Source organism: Parasteatoda tepidariorum, chromosome 10, assembly GCF_982258835.1.
Source record: "Parasteatoda tepidariorum strain Cologne lab strain chromosome 10, Ptep-v5.0, whole genome shotgun sequence".
NCBI classification, from domain to species: Eukaryota; Metazoa; Arthropoda; class Arachnida; order Araneae; family Theridiidae; genus Parasteatoda; species Parasteatoda tepidariorum.
Genome location: NC_141764.1, coordinates 101092160 through 101112750, shown reverse-complemented (window position 1 = coordinate 101112750; position 20591 = coordinate 101092160). Strand labels below are relative to the sequence as shown.

The window sequence follows — 20591 nt, the reverse complement described above, 5'->3', positions numbered from 1 at the left end:
AATTCCAAAAACCTATGCCTCTAACTCGAAATCCTTAAACAATTTAACTTTGTATGCCGCCAACGGCACGAAAATACCAACGTATGGAACTAAACGTATTATGCTTGATTTAAACCTGCGACGCCAGTTCAATTGGCCTTTTGTTATTGCTGACGTGCGACAACCTATCATAGGAATTGATTTCTTAAAACATTTTGACTTACTTGTTGATGCTAAAAACCATAGAGTTATTGATGCAAATACTAAACTTTCGTCTAACGGTCAACTTATAAATATCAACTCCGAATCATCTAATATAGCTATTTTAGTCGGAAATACTCAATTTGATAAGATCTTAAGTCAATATCCTGAGTTGATCAACCCTTCCCAACCTATTACTAATAACCAAACAACTCAGGTATTTCACCATATCGAAACGAAAGGCCCTCCAGTTTCTTCAAAACCCCGCAGACTCGCGCCGAATGTCCAAAATGCTGTAAAGAAAGAATTCGAATATTTAATTTCTCAAGGTATAATTCGACCATCAAAAAGTCCGTGGGCAAGCCCTCTTCACGTCGTGAAAAAAGCGAATGGTGACTTTCGTCCTTGTGGTGACTACCGCAAACTAAACTCAATTACTGTTCCCGATAAGTACCCAATTCCCCACATTCACGATTGTACACAAAACCTACATGGAAAAACGATATTCTCTACTATTGATTTAGCAAGAGCTTATCACCAAATTGCTATTCACCCTGCGGACATTCCAAAGACTGCTGTAACCACTCCATTTGGCTTATTCGAGTACACCACTATGCCATTTGGCCTTCGAAATGCAGGTCAAACCTTTCAACGACATATCCATCAAGTTTTATCTAACCTCGAATTTTGCGTACCATATTTCGACGATATTTTAATTGCCTCCTCGTCTGAAACAGAACACGTAGAGCACCTCCATCAAGTGTTCTCGCGCCTCGTTAAATATGGTCTTAAATTAAATCCTGACAAATGTGTCCTCGGTAAATCTTCTGTAAGGTTTTTAGGCTGCCTTATAACATCCGAAGGAGTTAAAACTCTTCCCGAAAAAGTTATCGCAATCTCAGAATTCCCAAAACCTGAGACAATTTCTCAGCTCAGGCGATTTTTAGCCATGTTAAATTTTTATAGACGCTTTTTGCCCCATGCAGCTGAAACACAGGCGCCTTTAAATAATCTTCTAACTAATTGTAAAAAGAACGACAAACGGCCAGTTTTCTGAACTCAGGAAACAGATCTTGCATTTCAAAAATGTAAATCCGCTCTGGCTGACGCTGCGACTCTTGTTTACCACGCCCCCGACCAACATCTGCATTTATATGTAGATGCTTCAAATTCCGCGGTCGGCGCTGTTTTAAATTGCTTAACTATCGATGGTCTGAAACCATTGGCCTTCTTTTCTCGTAAACTGAGTGCAGCGGAAATGAAATACAGCACGTACGATAGGGAACTTCTAGCTATCTACATTTCAATTAAACATTTTCGGCACCAGCTAGAAGGACAAAATTTTATTATATTTACCGATCATCGTCCCTTAACTTTTGCATTTACAAAAAATTCAGATTCTTGCTCCCCACGACAGCTCAGACACCTCGATTTCATTTCTCAATTCTGTACAGACATTCGGCATATATCCGGTTCTGAAAATGTCGTTGCTGATGCCTTATCGCGAATCAATGAATTAAAAGTCCTGACATTTGAGGATCTAGCTATAGCGCAGGAAACTGACACCGAGCTGCAAAACTTGTTGAAAAACAACGAGAACTCGCTTCAGCTGAAAGTCGTCACCATACCAAGTCAATTGAAACTTTGGTGCAACATTGAAAAAGACAAGCTGCGTCCCTTCGTTCCTGTTGCCTTCAGAAAATTAGTCTTCGACCAGCTGCATAACCTGTCTCACCCTTTCATACGAGCTACCAAGAAGCTAATTCTAGATCGCTACGTGTGGCCATCAGTTGCAAAAGATGTTGTCACTTGGACTCGGGCTTGTGTGGACTGCCAGAAATCTAAAGTCGTTAAACACACCCGTAGTCCGATACAACCTTTTGTTCAGCCATCTCGTCGATTCGACCACGTCCACGTAGACCTCGTTGGACCCCTGCCACCTTCTGAAGGATTCTCCTATCTTCTTACCTGCATCGACCGTTTTTCAAGGTGGGCAGAAGCCATTCCTTTGGGTGACATAACAGCTGAGACTGTGGCACGCGCATTTGTGTCACAGTGGGTGTCCAGATTTGGTGTTCCCTCCATCATCACGACGGACCAAGGGAGACAATTCCAGTCTTCCCTTTTTACATCTTTGACAAGATTGCTTGGGGTTAAAAATATTAGAACTACCCCCTACCACCCTGTCAGCAATGGCATGGTAGAGCGTTTTCATCGCTCGCTCAAGCAATCTCTCAAGTGCCACAACAAACTTAAATGGACTGAATCCCTACCCATTGTTCTCCTTGGACTACGCTCTGCATTTAAAGAGGACCTAAAGTGCACTTCTGCCGAACTTGTCTACGGTATGACACTTCGTCTCCCAGGTGAATTCCTTGCTCCTACATCAAATAGCGACGAACCTCACCCGTCCGAGTTTGTTAAACAACTGAAGAACATGATGCAGTCTCTAGCTCCAACCCCAGCATCTTCACACAGCGAGCCAGGCTCTTTTGTCCACCCTTCCCTTGCGAGCTGCACCCATGTTTTTGTCCGTCATGGTGGTGTTAAGAAACCACTCCAAACTCCCTATGACGGGCCCTTTCAAGTCATAGAAAGAGCTGAAAAATTCTTAACCATCTCCATCAACAACAAACCGACAACTATTAGTGTTGACCGTTTAAAACCCAGTTTTTCTGTGAACTTCGACAAAACCAGCTCAACAAAAAGTGTTTCCAAAGCATCCGTTCCTATCTCCAGACCTACTTCCCCAGAGTCAACTTCCAGCATGGTAAATGCTGAAACGAACACTGTTCTGCCAAAGACAAACGTGACTCGATCTGGGAGGAGGGTCCGTTTCAACTCCAAATATCTGTGACCTCAGTGCCAAGGCACTTGGGGGGGAGTACTGTGGTGAACCACCTTCTCACCAAATGGCGATGAACTCTGCTCGCCAGATGGCAGTGCAAAACATTTCCCTCAACCTTTTTATGTGATGGCAACATCTCTTGTGTTCAAACTTTAGTTTCCAGAATCTGGCAACAGCTGAATATAAACATTCATTCGGGCTTGCTAGCCGGTGAACATTCACCTCTCTTAAAATGCTGCTGTCGTTAATCTTGTCAGTCTTTTACATTGTAACTTAATATGATTTCTTCTTTTTTTAATTATTATTAAACTGTTGTGATTATTAGTTTTATTGAATCAATTTATTTAATATTATTTAATCTAATCACCACAAACGTCCCAAAAACGATTCCTTCAAGCGAAGACAAATAGCACACAAGTGCTTACGTGAGGTATTATAAATCTCAACTCTCCTAGATTCAATGCTTTTTTCTGTGATTTTTAAATTTTGAACGTTGTTTGTGACCTCATGTAGTATGGTAAATTTTCCTCCTCTTGAAGTCTTTCATCTCTCCTCTGAATGTGTTGACCGAATCCGGGAACGCCTTCCAGATTAAAAAGACACACAAATACCATTAAATGGCCAGTGATGCTTGTTATATTTAAAGAAGACGATGATTCATTGTAGCCTTCGTTATAGCCTCTTAGAGCGGCTTATTTCCAAAGTGATCTGCTAAGACGTAAAGACGTTTTTAACTGTGAAATTTTTTTGGACATAAATTAGTCTTTTTTTTCTCTCTCTTTATTTTGTAGGATTGAGAGGATGGCAGAAGCTGATTACACTCTGGGGGATACAGGAATAACCATCTCAAAGGGAACCATTGTGACTATACCAATCTATGCGTTACACAGAGATCCTCGATACTTTCCAAACCCATATAAGTTCGATCCTGATAGGTAATGGAAAATTTATTAATACAATGGTAAGATAAAATATAATATAGGGACAGCCCCCTTTAATATTTATTTTTAGGAAACACAAAAATTTTATTCAACCTATCGTGGGTCATATATTTCTCTTTTGAATTTATCCCATTTTTTAAATTTTTTTACTCGTATTTTATTAACAATTAAAAGGGTGGTAAGTATATTTCCCAAGAAACCATTTACAGTCGCAAAGAAAATTAAATTTAATGGTGATTATTTTCCAGGAAAAGATGAGAAGCATGTTAACAATGCAAGAGGGTGCTGCCCACCTATAGCGGTTTCTCTCTTATTGTCCAATTGTGCTGCATTTCATACATTATTTATTGTTGGAAACCATCTTTGGCACACTGGCTGATCGTACATCATAGATGACAGCACTAAACTGATACTCGAATTAGTGTTCCCATTGTAATAATAGAAAGGCTCATTATAATATACTATTATAATGAGTTATGCACTCTCTTCCTGATAATGTATTTTGCAAGATCATCTAGATGGGAAGTAATCTTCCCAAGGTCCACGAAAAGTCTTACCAGTCTTACGTTAACCTTAGTTTCATCTCTTTAACGAAAAAACTTTTGTGCATGTGCAGTAAAACTCAAATAGCATTAGACTTGCGGGAAACCACATCGCTTTGTCTTCGCTGCTAATTCTGAAGATTTTTATTTTATTTTATAACCAACGTTGAGCAGTCGACCTGATTCTGAGTTTACGACTATCAATGTTAAATTCCGTAGCCTTGAAATTTTGTACCCAACCATGAAGACTAGGCAATTCCTGGATCAACCATTGGGACCTACTAGCTTTCGTTGAAGTCTTTTTGATGGAACTAACTCGCATTGCGCTATATGGAGAAAAAAACACGAAAATCATCCACAGTTAGTGCGACGGAAGGAATATTCTGAGCCACGATACGTCCAGCACTAAGAATCTTTTATGTATGAACTGCGGTCAGTGCAAGATGGGGCTGGATTCATACTAACCAACCACCGCTGGGCTTTAAACCTGGGTCACCCCATTGGGAGGTGAACGCTCAATCCCCTGAGACACTACCGTTGAAGATTTATTAATTCATTCGTTGTCTGGTAGAAGTGAGTTAATCCATAGCTATTGGATATGAGTTGGTTTGTAAGAATGTGACACTCAGCTGAATTATGTGGACATCTTCGAATGAATGTAATGTATACTTCAGGATATTAATCAATCTTGAATTAACTAAAATTCTGCATATATAATAGGATTTTTAAAACATAGTCTAATATAAACAATATTAAATACCAGTTAACTCATTTTTTAGGAGTTTTTCCTCTGCTAATTTTCTCGTCTTCCAGAAATTTACTATGTCTATAAAAGAAAATTTAACGAAAATAGTATTATGTTAAACAGATTGTCTGAGGAGTTGAGTTTTGAAATAACTTGAAATAATATTTTTGGCGTAAGTCACTTGAACTCTCACTAGCAGGATGATTCTACAAACTTGGAGGAGTGTACTAAAACATGCACTTTTTCTATGAGAACGTAGGCTCTTTAGTGACATGCTAAAGCACGAATGCATATGGTACGGGAGGAACAATTACAAAATCAATACTAAGTAGTGATTTTTTTTTTGCAGCAACACAGGATTCCCAATAAATGTTCAAAATTTGCAACAAATAACTGTAATACATGTTTTTTTTACAACTGACGTTGAGCAGCCTAACCATATTTACAAGTATTGATGCTATATTCCACAGCCTAGCAACTTTGAATCCAACCCAAAACTCCTTCTATAAGCATTGGGGCAAAGTAGATTTTTTATGTAACTAATCCACATTTGCATAGACAAAAACCTCACAAGGTTAACCCGATGACAAGGGGATTCCAACCGTATACCACTGATGATATTTTACGTCAGCATTTTAGTCGGTGTGAGCCATGAGCAGAATTCCAATCAGCCAGCTATCGCTTGGATTAGAACCTCCCATTGAATCATTTCATTGGAAATATGAATCATTTCATTCGGAATGAATCATTTCATTCTATCACTTGAACCCTCAGAAATACATTTTTAGTAGGGTCGTAGGAGGAATTGGCGATCATGCTTACACCCATCACGCTTGACATTAGCGAATACTGACCACAGTATAGCGAATGACCATTCTTCAGCTGATTCATCTGATCCTGGTCTGTAGTTTAGAACTGTAAGTATTAAATCACATTTTGTGTATAAAAACGTGTGATACTTTTGTCCTTTATTTTCATAAAAGAATTACAGTTTAAACGGTGTATGAAAATTATGAATTTGACTTTTAATTTTTTTTACTTTTACCCTTATCTAACTTCGAAACTAACTCTACTTTGTCATGATAATTTCTCATTATTTTTTTTGCATAGCGTGTAAAATTGCAAGATAAATATGGTTGACCGTGTAAAGCTAAGCACAGATGGCGCTAGGGGTTAAAATTCGTCGGAATATTTCCGAGTTACTATTTCAGATTGATTTTTACGCCTAAATTTGAAAAAGGAAACCATCAAATATTATAATGTTGTTGTTGACGTGTGACTGTTCAGGCAGAGGGGGTGCGATTGTTCTTGTTTTCCAGTGGCGCCATCTATGGCCAAGAATTCGACTTCTGTCACACCATACGTCACACCCGTTTAAAAGGCGGATCCATTCATTCATCCACGAATCGTAATTTTGACCTGAAGAGAATGATCGATCTCCGATCCAGCACCCCCAGAGGTATTTATTTAAATATTATAATACTTGTTATGTTTACAATTATAAGTATTATAATATTTATGTAATGTTTACAATACAAGTATATAATTTATTTTTAAATATTATAATACTTGTAATGTTTATACAATACAACGCGTTTTTTAAATTTCAATTTCAACGAAACAAATAGCAGGTTTATTCAGAGAAAGTACATTTTTGTGGTTGATTTCTTAACTTAAAATGTCGTCTGCCCCACTAATTAATTAGCATATTTGAGGTGAAGCATCCAACTATTAAGATTGAGTCCTAGAACGTGAGGATCCGATCACTAGTTCAAAAGTAATTCAGGATGGTGCCTTTTTTTACATATATTTTCTTGCGCATTGTACAACACAATACTTATTTATTCAATTATTTTTCTATCCTCACAATTTAAAAGTTTTTTCAATATTTTTAATCGTTTCACGAGTTTTCAAAAAATGCTATATCAGAAGTACAAGCATTATATTTTCACGAAGTTGTGAATAGAATTTGGAATATGGCAGTTGTTGTTTATATCTCTAACTCGTCCTGTTTCTTTTTTCTAAGGTTTTCTAGCAAAGAACGATCGGATCGCGACAGTTTGGTATACATTCCATTCTCAGCGGGTCCGAGAAATTGCGTAGCTATGCGATTTGCACTATTGGAAATGAAGATATGTCTCGCTCATTTGCTCAGAAAATTTGAAGTAAAGACATGCGCTCAGACAAAGGTAAGTCAGTCTTAAAAAAGACAAAAGTTGATCTATAATAATTTTTGTTGTTCTTATTATAGTTTTCTTTCAATATGTGCCCTATAAATAAATTAGTCTGTAATTATCACACCTAATATATATATATATATATATATATATATATATATATATATATATATATATATATATATATATATATATATATATATATATATATATATATATATATATATATATATATATATATATATATATATACGTAATTAGCTCGGTATTTACTACATTTAGGTACTTTAAGATCAAGTGCCAGGCATACACTTTATCGGTATTTCCTGCTTTAATATTTTTTATGCTATACCTTAATCGGATATTGATATAACAATAACTGGGTACCTGTAAGCGACGTTAAGCGTGGGTGTCGGACTTGATTGGCTGGAAGTTTGTTTGCTTGAACCTAACTAGGCTGCTGAATCCTGTAGTAAGCAACTGTTCTTTCCATTTATCTATTCCATTTTGTTTAAACACAACCAGCTGATTTCAAGGGTATATTCATCTACTTAAGTCGCAGATACCCAATTATTGATTATTAATGATAGTCACATGTGTTGCCCTAAGGAAAATTTGCCATAGAGAAGCCTATGGTAATCTATGGCAACCTATGGCTACCATAGAAATTTGTATGGCAAGATACCATACGCCTACGGTTACCATAGAGATTTGTATGGCGTAACCCCATAAGTCTATGGCTATCATAGAAATTTATATGGCAAGATGATACCATACGCCTATGGTTACCATAGAGATTTGTATGGCAAAACCCCAAAAGCCTATGGCTAGCATAGAAATTTGTATGGCAAGATACCATAGGCCAATGGTAACCATAAAGATTTGAATGGCAGTATACCATAGACCAATGGTAACCATAAGGATTTGTATGGCACGTCACCATTGGCCTGTACTCAATATATTTTGTTCCTAATCAACATAACCAATATTTTGCCCACTTGCTCTGATCACCGGACCCATTTTCTAACGGTTAGTACTAACCGTTTAAATTTTATTTGAATAAGAGCAGCATTCAGAAAGGATTCTTCAAGTAAAACAGGGGAAGTTTATGAAAGAAATTTAAAAAAAAAGCTTTCTGGATATATATTTATTCTACAATTATTAAGTTTTGCATTTTCAATAATATCCATTGCAAAAGATTTTTGTAAGTAATTATTTTTTGATGTATGGTAAAATATCAACGAGAAATGTTGCCATATGCTGTATGGCAAAGGTGTACCATAGCCTATGGAAAAATATTTCTTCATAAACTGTAGCACATCTTAGTTTTATGGCAAAAATTTGCCGTATGAAAAATGCCATAGGATATTCCTATGGGGTTTTGCCTATGGTAAAATTTTGCCATACACTTTCGCCATATAAAAAAATCTCATAGGATATTCCTATGGGGTTTTGCCATACGTATATGGGAAAAGTGTATGGCAAAATTTTACCATAGGCAAAACCCCATAGGAATATCCTATGTCATTTTTTTATGGCGAATATTCCTAAGGGTCCTTAAAAAGAAATTGCCTTTTCATAAAAGAATTATTATATTGAATAAAGAAAATGTTATTTTTATTTGAGAGACAATTATGTAGCTTTTTTTGAGAGAAAAGAAGCAAAACCAATCAATTCGGCCTTTCATGTGTGCTAAACCTGTATTTTAATAACAATTTTGGTCAACTTTTTTCTTCTCTTTTTTAATTTTAGGAGAAATTAGAGTTTCAAATGCGACAACCGATGCTCCAGCCAAAGGAAATAATTTTGAAGCTGAAACTAAGAAATTAAATCTTCGAATTGAAACTCACAAAAAAGAGGCTACCCTTTTTGTAGGTTGTGAGAAATTGCCTCTTGAGTATTTAAGACGTTACGTTGCAATTGTAATAAAAATGGAGTAAATTATTTATTACTTTTAAAAGTTGTAGTATTCATTGTTTTAAATGCATTTTACAAACACATTTATCCTAAAGTTTCGGATTTCTTTGCATCAAAAGCCAACCAATGTAAAAAACAATGTCATTTGCTGACAACGCACTTCGTGTAACAAATCTTTCCGGACGTCGGACCAAATTATAATCTTAAATTAGTTTGAAAAGTTTTCAAAAAAGTATATTTATCATAATCAATTTGGCAGTCTTTAATAATAAAGATAAATCATAAATTGCTGCAGTTTCAATTAACTGATCATTATTGCGTTCTAAAACCATTTTCTTTAGCTATAAAATGAGGTAAAACAATCTAACAGACACAATAATCTAGAAAAAATATGTGAATGTAAAATATTGAAAGTTAAGGCAGAATGAATCTTAATTTCAAGGAGTTGCGGATTTCAAGGATTTCAGGAGTTCGAGTGGAACTGACAAGGGAAACTAGGGAAGTGTGACTCGCCAATTTTGAAATAAACTAGTGGGATGTATGCCTTTTGAGGAATAATTTTAGGGGCAACATTTGTTTCGGCCCATAGAAGGTCCTATGACAGATAAAAATAATTCAATGTATAGAAAAATCGGTATTTTATTACTACAATGCAGATTATTAGTTATTGTAATTATCTCATACTCCAATTAATTTTGTGGTACTTTCACGTACTATATAATGCATATTTATTGTCAAATATTTAACTTTAGAAGTTGGCATCCTCCTATCTTGAAACATAGTTTAGAGAAGAGCAGCCATATAAAAAGAGACTACCCGTTTTAGGTCTGTGCTATTCCATATGGCGGCGCTATTCTAACCTATGCGTCAAGATTGGAGAATGCCAATTTTAAAAGTTGAATATTTCAAAAATTAGCTAGGATATCAGATATAAAAATAATTGCATGAATAATATTATAAAAATAGCAATGTTTTGACAAAGTATTGAACAATTCACAGGACATAGGTATCAACGGATTTTCCACCTTAAAGTGACAAATCATCTCAAATTTTGAGTATACAGTACAGTTGAGTTGATCTTTTATGAAATAAAAATCGAATTGAAATATTAAAAATTTTTTTAAGTTCAAATTTCCCGCCGAAAAAATTTTAAAATATTTTTAAAAATGCAATTTAATTTCAGGCAATCACATAAATTATTTCAGATTTTTTTGAAAGATCTAACAATATGAAAAATATTGATTTTTTTATAAATCACATTTTTGGATGTAACATAAGCTATACTCACAAAAAAATCCACCAGTTTGGGAGAATGCGCATTATATTTCGACTCTCATATAAATGAAATTTATCACTGTTCACTTGTTTTTATATTGGAGAATTAAAAAAAAAAAATTTTTTTTTTAAAAAATTGATGCCAAATTTTTTCTTAAAATTAACCTAACAGGTTTTTCTGAAAAACTACAGACATACAAAATTTTCGAAATAAATTTGGACAATAAATATGCATTATATAGTACATGAAAGTACTACAAAATTAATTGAAGTATGAGATAATTACAATAACTAATAATCTGCATTGTAGTAATAAAATACCGATTTTTCTTTACATTGAATTATTTTTTATCTGTTATAGGACCTTCTATGGACCGAAACGAATGTTGCCCCCTAAAATTATTCCTCATAAGGCATACACCCCTCTAGTTTATTTCAAAGTTGGCGAGTCACACTTCCCTAGTTTCCCTTGTGAGTCAAACCAGACCAACCTGTAAGACATTAGTTTTCACTAGCAGGATAATCAAAAGTCAGCTTAATAAAATTAAAAGGTACAGAGCGCAAAATAATAAGCAGACCAGCCTGAATAACTTTTGATTAAATAATCGGATCTTCACATCCTAGGACTCAATCTTAATGGATTGAGGGGGTGACCTCAAATATAATATTTGATTAGTGCAGACAATAATCTAAGTTTAAAAAAAAAAAAAAAAAAACGTACTTTTTCTCAATAAACATACCTTTTTTTCGGGCGAATTCGAATTTCTGACCTCCAAAATATAACCGCAATAGTTTGGTCAGGAGCAGGATAGCGGTCCAAACTTTGGACCCCGTAATGTTATTTTACTTCTTGCCCATTTCACTATATCTCGTGAACATTTAAAGCGAATTGAAAACTCTTGCACACAATTATAGAATCCATTTATCCAAATGTAATTCCATATAAAATATAACTTTTAGTAAATATTAATTATTTTATTTAATAATAAACGAAGCAATTTTAAATTGTAAGATAAATAGTTTTTTTCTACATCATTTCGAAGAATGCAGTTTTAAATGGCAATATATGAAATTTGAGCAAAATTTGTCCAATATTTTCTAAGAAATCGAATTTTGAAAAGGTCGTAATTTAACAGGCACTTAGATCGACCTTGTTGAAATTTTGAATTTTGCCAAGTTAGAGCACATTTTTTTAAATGATTTAAAAAATTTTATACATTACAATTTAAAGTTTCTCGACTATTGTTAAAAAAAATAATAAATAACTACTACGATTTATTTTTTGCATGGAATTATCTTTGGCTGAACAAACTTAATGATTGTGTGCAAATTTGCTTCAACTCGCTTAAAAATTTCAGGAGATACGGTAAAATGCACAAGGAGTGAAATTAACGTTCAGGTGTCCAATATTTGGTCAACTTTTATAATTTAATATTTGGTCTACTCCCATATTTTAGGGGTCAGAAATCCAATTTCGTAACTTAAAATAACGTCTGTACTATTTAATTAGCATATTTGAGGTCACCTCTTCGAACCATGAAGATCGAGTCCTAGAACGTGTAAATACGATAATTAGATCAAAAGTTATTCAGGGTGGTTCGTTTACTTTTTTGCGTTCTGTACCTCAAAGAATTAGTTTGGTTGCCAGTTTTTTACCCTGATTTATAGCCTTTCATTTGGTATGTATTTGTGACAGTCGGAAGGGTTAATGGTCATTGGACGTAGATAATAGGAAGTCGTTAAAAATAATTATACATAATAGGATTGATTTACTTATTATATTTATTTATAAAATTTAATGTTAAAATTATACACAAATTTGAATAATATATCACATTAAGTACTTTTATTTAATACCATCGATCTTGAACTTGGTACAAAAAGTACTTAATATTAGTATCAGTTACGCTAATACACACGCACTTAACTTAATGTTTTCATCGGTAAAGTTCTCTGGATCGATAATTCACTCTAATAGTTTTTTGTCTTGGAAAAGAGTTTTTCAAGCTCAGAGATTTGTGATTTCAACACGGTGATAGTTTTACTCTATAGAGTAAAACTATCAAAAAGACAATATAGTCTTTTTGAATATTTAGTTGACAAAAGTTTTGATTCATTGTAAAATCTAGCCAGATCTTTCATTTGGAACTATGCTCATTTTTTTTTCCAGTTCCATATAGTTTCCTAACTTAATAATTTTTAATCTATTTGAAAACCAATAATGAAACAAAAATTCTTCCTTCTCCTATAATTGGAGATCGAAATGGGCTGCAGGTGGCGTTGAGCAGAACTCTTTTCCTATGGCAACACTTCACATGCTTTTCCCATTAGCGTGTGGAAAGTCATAGAGGAAGGAAGTACGTTAGTTTCTTTCTTGATTTTCATATAGATTAAAATATTTTAAGTTGGAAAACTATACGGAACTGAAAACTATATTAAACACAGTTCTAAAGAAAAGTATCATGGAAATTTTAAAAAAATATTTTTATTAAATAAAAAGGAAAAATATTAAGAAAAGGAGAAATATCGTAGTACATTCCTATACAACTGAAAAGAGGAGGAGAGGGAAGGGAGAAGGACTAAAGTCATGAAACTGGTCTCTCCCCAGATGGCGTATTCGCGTGTTGCGATCGCCAATTCTCCACATGCTAATGGTAAAAGAATGCGAAGTGTTGCTAGGTAGAGATTTCTGCTCTACGCTACCTGCAGCCCATTTCGATCGCCAATTGCTTATTCTGAAGCTCTAATGCGATATAATAAAATATTATTGGCGATCGAAATGGGCTGCAGGTGGCGTAGAGCAGAACTCTCTACCTATGGCAGCACTTCGCATGCGTTCTCCATGAGTGTGTGGAGAGTCATAGAGGTAGGAAGTAAGTTAGTTTCTCTCTTGATTTTCATATAATTTAAAATATTTTAAGTTAGAAAATTACATGGAACTGAAAACTACATTAAACATAGTTCTACAGAAAAGCATCACGGAGATTTAAAAAAATATTTTTATTAAATAAAAAGGAAAATTATTTAAGAAAAGACTACTGAAAAGAGAAGGAGAGGGAAGGGAGAAGGACTAAAGGCATGAAACCGGTCTCTCCCCAGAAACGATGTCGTTTGTTGCAAAAAAGCAGATAAACCGAGAAAACTGCGTATGCGGTTGTCTTGCTATTAAACCGGGCAGTGTGTACTGCATGCGCGGTTTAGGCTTTCATGAATAAAGAAAAAAATGTTGTGACATTTTTTATATTATGTATGGGTATATCAGCTTTAAAATTAGACGTTAAGTACTGCTACATAATGCAAAGACAAAATCGGTTGGTTCACAACGTCGTAAGTCCGAAAAATGATACGATATTTTCGGTTTTTACTGTATAATCCATTGTTAACCAAAGATGGCAACGCATGTGAATTGATTGAATGAAAAAGAGTAAAAAAATCAAAGAGTAAAAAAAGAAAAGAAAAATAGAAGAAATGAAATACTGCAATAGTTGATTGAATTCAATTTGATTTTATATTGTAAGACCAGTTTAGAAATAAATTTTATATGCAATAAATTTGCTTGATCTTCCGTACTTTCGTAAAGGTATTTCTATTTCCTCTTTAATTACGTATTCTTATTTCGTGTGCGAAAATATTTTAGAAGAAACTAGTTTCATTGTTAATAGGAGCGGTGATGCAATTGTGGCATTTGGCAGGTTCACGCCGTATATATAAATATTCGTCATATTATTTTAGATTATTTAAGATCTTTGATTATATCTATAATTTTCTGTCTATAACAATTTATTATTAAAGAAGTGTCTTTTTATTAAAGTTTTGTCGTAAATATAAATAAAAATCCTCATGTCATCAAAAGGTGGTTAACCCTGTGATGCAATGTTCGACTTGAACTTATGTTGCTATTTAATTGCATATTGTACTTATTTAAGTTTGTTTATAACTGTAATGTAAAAAAATTTATGTGATTCTGTTTCTCGCTTTGGGGATTTAAAGCAAATTGATGACGTAACGTTTAAAATAATATGCGCATATTTTAAGTTTTTGTCTTCTCTTTAACGCTATATTAATTTTTTTTCCAATGTAATTCTATTTTTATTATATTTAAAGAATTAAACTTTAAAGTTATATCAAATTTATTTTTTGCATATTTCATTGAATGGTCCATAAATACATTTAATTTTACTTTTTCTAGGTTTATGACAATTGAATGTCTATGGAAAAATTTAATTAACCATGTATTATTTCAAAATGTTATATTATTAACACTGATTGTATTCAGCTGGTATGAACCATATGCTGGTTCCTAAAATTAAGATATCTCTAAGTTTGAAAATTTAAATCACAAATGTGTATGGTAAGTTTTTTAAAAAAATAATAAATTAGTTGTAGACTGTTACTGTTTCTTTTATTGATATATTATACTCAGTGTTATTTTTGCTCTTAATTTAGAAATTTTAGTATACCAATCCATAAATGATATGAATTTCATTTCTTGAAAGCAATTGTTTCATTTCGTTCTCTATGTAATCATTATTTCTTTTATTTTATCAAAATTGCTTAATATTAAATATTATTGTGTTTCCATTATGTGAAAGGCTTAGGTCTATATAATAAGCCACATTTTTCAACTGTCCAGGAAATAATTAAATTTTTTTTCATTATAAACTCTACAATTTTAATGTAGTCAATAATCTATATAATATGCTGTTCTTTGAGGAAATTCGAGAAACTTCTGAAGTGCTTTTTTGGAAATAATATTAAGGAACAGTTTGAATTTAAAAATGTCAGAGATAAAAAGTGTGGTTTTTCATTGTATTGCTCCAAGTGTTTCATTTTATACACATTTACTAAATATTTCACAATATGAAAAAAAGGAGCTAAGTATATTCCATTTATATTATTTTTTTAATAATAAATAGTAACCTCCAAAGTAATGCTAATTTGCTAGGCCATGTGAATCCCTAATAAGTTAAAAAAATGAAAAGTAAGTCTAGACTTCAATCTGCCTGAAATTGTGTAAAAAGCAAAAGAAAATTTTTTAAGAAACTCTTTTGTAGAGAAATTGAAGACTATTATTTTTTCTACATTGCCTAATACAAACAGATTTTACGACCGTTATTCTGTATTTTCACATAAATCGCCTGTGCAAAAGCGCAAAAATCGTCAATTGCCTTCACAAAAATCATCACTGTGAATTCGATACTTTTAAAAGAATTTTAATTATCTTAGCAAAATTGAAATCTTCCCAGAAAAAATAAAATAATGGGATCTGTAAACCTTTATTAAATTTGTGTACCTTTTGCAGAAAAATAATTCCATATACGTGCATATTTATAAGTTCCATGAACATGTGCAAATTTAATGACCCAACCTATTTTTGTTCCTATTCACACGATTTAAGAATCACATATCACAACTTATGGGATTTGTTATGGGAACTTTTTGGATTTAGGGATACTGACAGATTTAACGTGCACCAGTCGCCACAGAGGTTCTTTTGACGATGGGGCTAGTGATCGCAAGAAGGGGGTGGTACAACGCCCTTCTTGCAAACACTAGCCCAACGCCCTACCTACCAGGCTGTTAAGATCCTTGTAAAATATATTTCGATGAATAAGATGAAACAAAAATTATTGAAAAATATTAATTATTAATAAGGAAGTTTCAGACTTATAATTCTCTGTAGGAGTTAAAATTTCTCTTCTGTCTGAAGGGGACCCTTAATACATATACTTTCATATTTATTGTACTGACAATTTCACAAATAAAAGAACTTTGGAGAATATTTTTCCTTATATACTTTTTAAAAGTCTTTGATCTTTCCTAAAATAAGGAAAATTTCTGCGGGGAAAGCATAAAAATTTTGTTCAATATTAAACTGATGATTTCTTCCCCTTTTTAACGAGTTTGCCTTTTTTTTCAAATTTTTTGAATTTGGTGATTTTGGTCCAGTTATTTAAAAATTTTTAAAGTGAGAGTATCATTTGATGAATGATTACTTTTGTAACAATACAAAATATATTAAATTCAACTAAAATAATTCCTTATTCCATCGTATCTTTTTATCTAATTAGATAATTTCATATTATAATTTAAACTGTATTATATTATATTAATGTTGTAAATAGTCTTGATTCAAACAACATTATAAATATTTCATTATTTTTATTGAGCATTTGAAAAAAATATTTTTTTTTAAGGATAAGAGCATGAATTTATAATTATTGTGTTATTTTAATTAACAGAAATCTATTTTGTTAATATTTCTTTTAGAAGTATGATTTTTTCATCAACATTAAAAGTAGCAACAGTGACCTATTTCCAAAGAGATTATTTGAACTGTTAAAATGTTGCACATATAATTATGTGAAATCAGGGACAGTACATTTTATAAACATGTATTATGCATTAGTAAAACTGGAATTTCATTCAACTAAATTAAGAATTCCTCATTCCCAAAAATATATTATAAGCTCACCAGACCCTGGCGTTAAAAAAATACAAAATTAAACCCACAAATATTAAAATTTTACTCATTAAAGAAAGTTGTTTTTTATTATCAAAATAAATAAAATGTGTAACTTCTTTTTAGGTGAATGATTGTTGATGTCTTAGACGTGATGGCTCCGAGAAATTCAATTAAACGAGAAATGGATGACCTCTCCTCCGACTGTTCCTCCGACTCATTCCGAAAGTCGAGTAAGCGTGCCGGCTTAGACAAAGACAGTGAGGAATACAAGAAACGTCGTGAAAGAAACAATCTAGCCGTGAAGAAATCTCGCTCCAAAACGAAACTAAAAACACAGCAAACTGTGGAGCGTGTTAATCAGCTGAGAGAAGAGAATGAAATGTTGGAGGCTAAAATTAAAATATTGACTAAAGAATTGAGTTTTCTCAAAGATCTGTTCCTGGCTCACGCAGGCAGTGCTCACGGCCAGAACTTGACTGACGCAGAATTAAGTTATTTAAAGGATGAAGTAGACCACACCACCATTATTGCCAATGCCAACCATTCAAATGGATCTCTTTAAGTGTCATTCCTTTTTAACCAATTCACTTCTTATTATTTAATATAGTTGGTTATCTACTTCTTCTCTGTGTGAGTTTTATGTATATGTATTACCATGGGCGTGCATAAGAAGAGCGTAACATTGAGATATTTTGTTTCCTAACTAATGTAAAAAGTAAGATAGTTTCTAAGGTATTGTCCCATTGAATTTTTTTTTTTTAGATTTCTTATTAAAAAAAAGTTAAAGGGTTGCAAATTAACATTATTTTTTTTCTTCTAAATTTAAAGAATATTAAGGTCAATTGCAATGAAAAATATGATGTAAAATACAACCCTTTATATACAAAGCTTTACTTGGAAGTACAAACAGAATATGGTAATGATAATTCTATATAAAACAGTATGCTTAATGAATAATATTTCATTATTCTTAAATTTAATGAAATCAACAATGCTTGAGTTATTGTAATGAGAAAAAATATGATTCATTTGAGAAGAATCATATATTTTTCAAATATTCTATTAATCCCACCAGTAACAACAGACATCATTAACAGATAGACTGTCTGTGCTTCCCTTACAGCTTGCCCGGTAAATCTAGTCGAAAAATAAATCTTGTGACATAGGCTATTGTATTCATGTAGGCTAGGTTAAAAGCATTAAAACTGGCTGGATACTAATTATTCCATTATTAAAACTGCTTTTCATTATACCTTCCATTCTTCAAACTGGTTTTGATACTTTTAATATTGTTTTTACTGTAATTGACCTTAATAATGATTCCTCAAATTATGATATTTTAAATTTTCCTCACTTAAATATTTGTACTCAAAAATATTCTTTTGTGTTTATTTTTTGCAAGTATTCTAAAAACACACATTAAACATGGTGATAACAGGATTTTAACCAAATTAAATGTTGGTATATTAATATTTTGTTATAGTTACTTTCACTTTACATAATATTTTATATAAAAATTAATGTTTAAAAAGGAGTTCTTTGTTTATGCTAACCAAAACAAACTGAAAGAAAAACAACACATTTCAACACATTAATAACATATCTTTATTAATATATAAGTATTTGAATTTTGTACACATGCTATGAAAATTCAGCATGTTATCCTTAATCCTCTTTGAAAATATCTTATGCACGCCTTTGTGTCTGTATTAGTTTTCAACTGTAAGTCTTTTCTAGTGGCTTTAACGATACATTGTATACCACTAGAAATTACTCACCGGAAAAGATATTCATAGTTTTAACCTATTAGTTTAAATTTAGATAAAGGTTAAATGTTTTTAGAACTAAGTTGTGAAATCCATCTACCGTTTTAATTAATAATAAATGCTAATTTGTTTGAAAACGAAAATTTAAAAAAAATTCTTTTGCTTCATAGTTGAAATGGATGTAAGGCTGCTTTTTTTTTTTAACTCCCATTATTTCCCCCTCCATTTTCTTTTTGTTGGCAACTGCTGCACTTTCATCATTTCATCCTGCAGGTATTATTGTCCTAATGAAGGAATTAGATTGATTGAAGCATGTCACTGTTTCCCACTATGAAGCAAAGAGAGTTTATATTCTTTCAAGTATAGTTTTTGTTTCAGTTTTCTAGAGAATACCTATTCATTTCAATAAATACTAATGTATGCTTTGGTTACTGCTTCTGTTGCCTTATCAAATCACATTTTAGTGTGTTTGACTTACACGAGTCTATCTCGATCAGAATTTTTTACGTAATAAATAATCATTAAAAAAGCATAATGCCAAAACTGTTTGCTGTCTTTTAGCTGTTGTTTTTTTGCAGAGCAATTTACAATTTTAACTGCTCGATTTGTGGAAAAACCTGACAACTTTATTTCCCCACTGAAAACATCAACGAGTGGGAAATAAAAAGTTGCTCTACTAACTAAGCTGATTTCTGGTCGTTCCACAATATTTCTCCGAATGAATGCCATATTTTCTTAAAAATACTTTTCATTCATAAGTTTTTTTTTTCAAGATGCCAAACTCTCTATCAAAAGTGTTTAATTTTTGTCCTTTCCACCACATTTTGTCCAAAACAATGTCAGTTGTCCATAGTTTTTATCAATTATAATTTTTTTGATAAATATTTAAAAGCAAATATTTGTAGTTATTAAGGAAGGTATTGATCAAGGTTAAATAACTGCGAGATTATCCTTTTACGACCCAGTTATGAAACAGACATTTCTTACTCTAGCTGCCTAGAATTACACGGACATAATCTCAATCTGGTATTCTAGAATATTAAATTTCGTATTAGTATGTATACTCGAGGAGTGTGTAATTACTCGAGAGGAAAAAATTAAGTGAAAAATCCTTGAAATTTTTGTTTAGGATCCTATAAATAATCTCATTTAATGGCATAGAGAAGCAATTCTCATATCCTTTTTGAATGTAAAATATGCTTTTGTATTTGTCTTTAAAATATTTCAGTGTTAAAACTCCATAGTATGTACTTTTAAAGAATAGGAGAAAAAAAGTCTTTAATCTAAAAAGAAAAGCAGGTGGTGTTTCTTAACAATAGGAACAAATCTACTGTTAACTGGGAAAAAGTCTTTCCTTTTGCCTAGGAAGAAAAACTTCTCATGAACTGTGGATTATTTAACAAAATTTTTCTTAAACACAACCCTTTAAACTAAATAATGGCCTATAAAATAAAATTGAATGGTCTCTGAATTTTATTTGAAGCATTCAATCCTCAGTGGAGACACAGATTGATGGCTTATTAAAAATAAATGGCAGTTTTTATGTCTCGCAATTGTAGGCTGTTGAAGCGCTTTTTAATTAAACTCTAAAGTTGAGCAATTTGAAGTTAGTGTATTGTCCACTCTAAATAAAATGAACTACTACTATACTTCTGTAGAGTTAATCACATGATTGCACCCTCCAAATGACTCTACTAATGTGTAGACTTTCTGCACTTTGGTTATTCATTTCAC

At 32.5% G+C, this 20591-nt stretch overlaps 2 protein-coding genes across 6 annotated transcripts in view; both read left to right on the top strand.

Annotated features, from left to right (window-relative positions):
* LOC107446616 (cytochrome P450 3A8) overlaps positions 1 to 9393 on the top strand; it is a 29873-nt gene extending 20480 nt beyond the window's left edge. Inside the window, exons 12-14 of the mRNA XM_087153520.1 lie at positions 3820 to 3963; positions 7283 to 7445; positions 9186 to 9393. Coding sequence (XP_087009646.1) covers positions 3820 to 3963; positions 7283 to 7445; positions 9186 to 9263 — 385 coding nt within the window. The 3' untranslated portion in view covers positions 9264 to 9393. The remainder of the gene's footprint in view (positions 1 to 3819; positions 3964 to 7282; positions 7446 to 9185) is intronic.
* A 4074-nt stretch (positions 9394 to 13467) lies between these two features.
* LOC107446615 (CCAAT/enhancer-binding protein gamma) lies at positions 13468 to 19925 on the top strand. Of its 5 annotated transcripts, none has more exons than XM_087153518.1 (3): positions 13473 to 13498; positions 14815 to 14976; positions 17215 to 19284. In XM_087153518.1, the coding sequence occupies exon 3, from the start codon at positions 17219 to 17221 to the stop codon at positions 17651 to 17653; it is 435 nt and encodes a 144-aa protein (XP_087009644.1). In that variant the 5' UTR covers positions 13473 to 13498; positions 14815 to 14976; positions 17215 to 17218; the 3' UTR covers positions 17654 to 19284. The 5 variants fall into 5 exon arrangements, with proteins under 5 accessions (XP_087009645.1, XP_087009644.1, XP_087009642.1 ...); XM_087153516.1 differs by lacking the exon at positions 13473 to 13498 and adding an exon at positions 14016 to 14205; XM_087153519.1 differs by lacking the exon at positions 14815 to 14976 and having other exon boundaries at positions 13468 to 13498; positions 17215 to 18665.
* The last annotated feature ends 666 nt before the right edge of the window (positions 19926 to 20591 follow it).